Here is a 1,335-nt window from a genome sequence, read left to right as displayed (position 1 = left end):
GAGAGAGAGAGAGAGAGAGGGAGAGGGAGAGGGAGAGGGAGAGGGAGAGGGAGAGGCAGAGAGAGAGAGAATGTGCACCATTTGTATACACACTTACTTATTCCACGCTTGTCTGAGGCTCTTAGAACTGTACACGGTAAAGCGTTCTGAAATAAAAGAGAAAAACAGTAAGCAATCTTTGTATCAAGTGTATATATCACAAGTGTGTTGAAGAAAATAACTTGTTTTTAAAAGACAGTCTCACTACATAGCAAGCTTGTGGCAATCCTCCCTCCCTCTGCCTCCCAAGTCCCGGGTTCATGGCCATGTACCACCACACTCAAGAACATTCAGCTTTTTCAAGAGTCATTGTTTGATTTGACTGTAGTTAGACACAGGCATGGAAGGACCATGCTCTTCAGATCGAGTAGTTTCAAAACAGTAAAACAGGAGGACCTAACACTGACAACAATGGAGTACTGCTATGTTGCTTTAGGAGGACTTCTTTCACAATCTATTTTATTTTTATTTTTTTTAGGAACAAAGCAAAACCTTTCTTTAATGTTTTTTTTTTTCATGTACATGGGAACCTTCATAAGGAACCTTTTAAAGCCGGGCAATGGTGGCGCACGCCTTTAATCCCAGCACTCGGGAGGCAGAGTCAGGCGGATCTCTGTGAGACCAGCCTGGTCTACAAAGCTAGCTCCAGGACAGGCTCCAAAGCCACAGAGAAACCCTGTCTCGAAAAAAAAAAACCATTTTAATTGATATTTATTGAGCTCTATATTTTTCTCTGCTCCCCTCCCTGTCTCTCCCCTCCCTGCTTCAGCCCTCCCCGCAAGGTCCCCATGCATTTGGTCTAAGATATTCCCGTAGAACAATCTATTTTATTAACAACTGGATTGAAAAAGTAAGTACAAATTACAATTTCAGAACCACATGCAGCTTTACAGACCAATATCAGCACTAGACAAGAGAAGCTTGCTGACTGTTCTATGACAGTATCTTAGACCAAATGCAGTAATGTTGAGTCTCCAATCTTATGCTACATGGTATTCAGGCATGTTCAAAGCCAACCTGGGTCCAATGGTGTGTACTTTCATGTATAATCAATTATGAGACTTTTAAATTAAAAATTACACCACGCTAAACAATGGACCCAGAATTCACTCTAGTAATTTTAACTACTTCCTCTTTTTTCTCTCGTGATAATATAACAATTGTTAGCTTTGATATGTCAGTTCCCCCTCCTCTCTCTCTTCTCTTCTCTCTCTTCTCTTCTCTTCTCTTCTCTTCTCTTCTCTTCTCTTCTCTTCTCTTCTCTTCTCTTCTCTTCTCTTCTCTCTCCCCCCCTCT

General features: G+C 41.4%; 1 protein-coding gene across 5 annotated transcripts in view; it reads right to left on the bottom strand.

The window, feature by feature from the left end:
• Cdk14 (cyclin dependent kinase 14) overlaps positions 1–1,335 on the bottom strand; it is a 534,756-nt gene that overhangs the window by 115,095 nt on the left and 418,326 nt on the right. For all 5 annotated transcript variants that reach the window (XM_005358306.2, XM_026784636.1, XM_026784637.1 and 2 more), the window contains one exon: positions 98–146. In XM_005358306.2, coding sequence (XP_005358363.1) covers positions 98–146 — 49 coding nt within the window. The remainder of the gene's footprint in view (positions 1–97; positions 147–1,335) is intronic.

This window comes from Microtus ochrogaster, chromosome 26, assembly GCF_000317375.1.
Source record: "Microtus ochrogaster isolate Prairie Vole_2 chromosome 26, MicOch1.0, whole genome shotgun sequence".
Classification (NCBI taxonomy): Eukaryota; Metazoa; Chordata; class Mammalia; order Rodentia; family Cricetidae; genus Microtus; species Microtus ochrogaster.
This window is presented reverse-complemented; position numbering and strand designations above follow the sequence as displayed.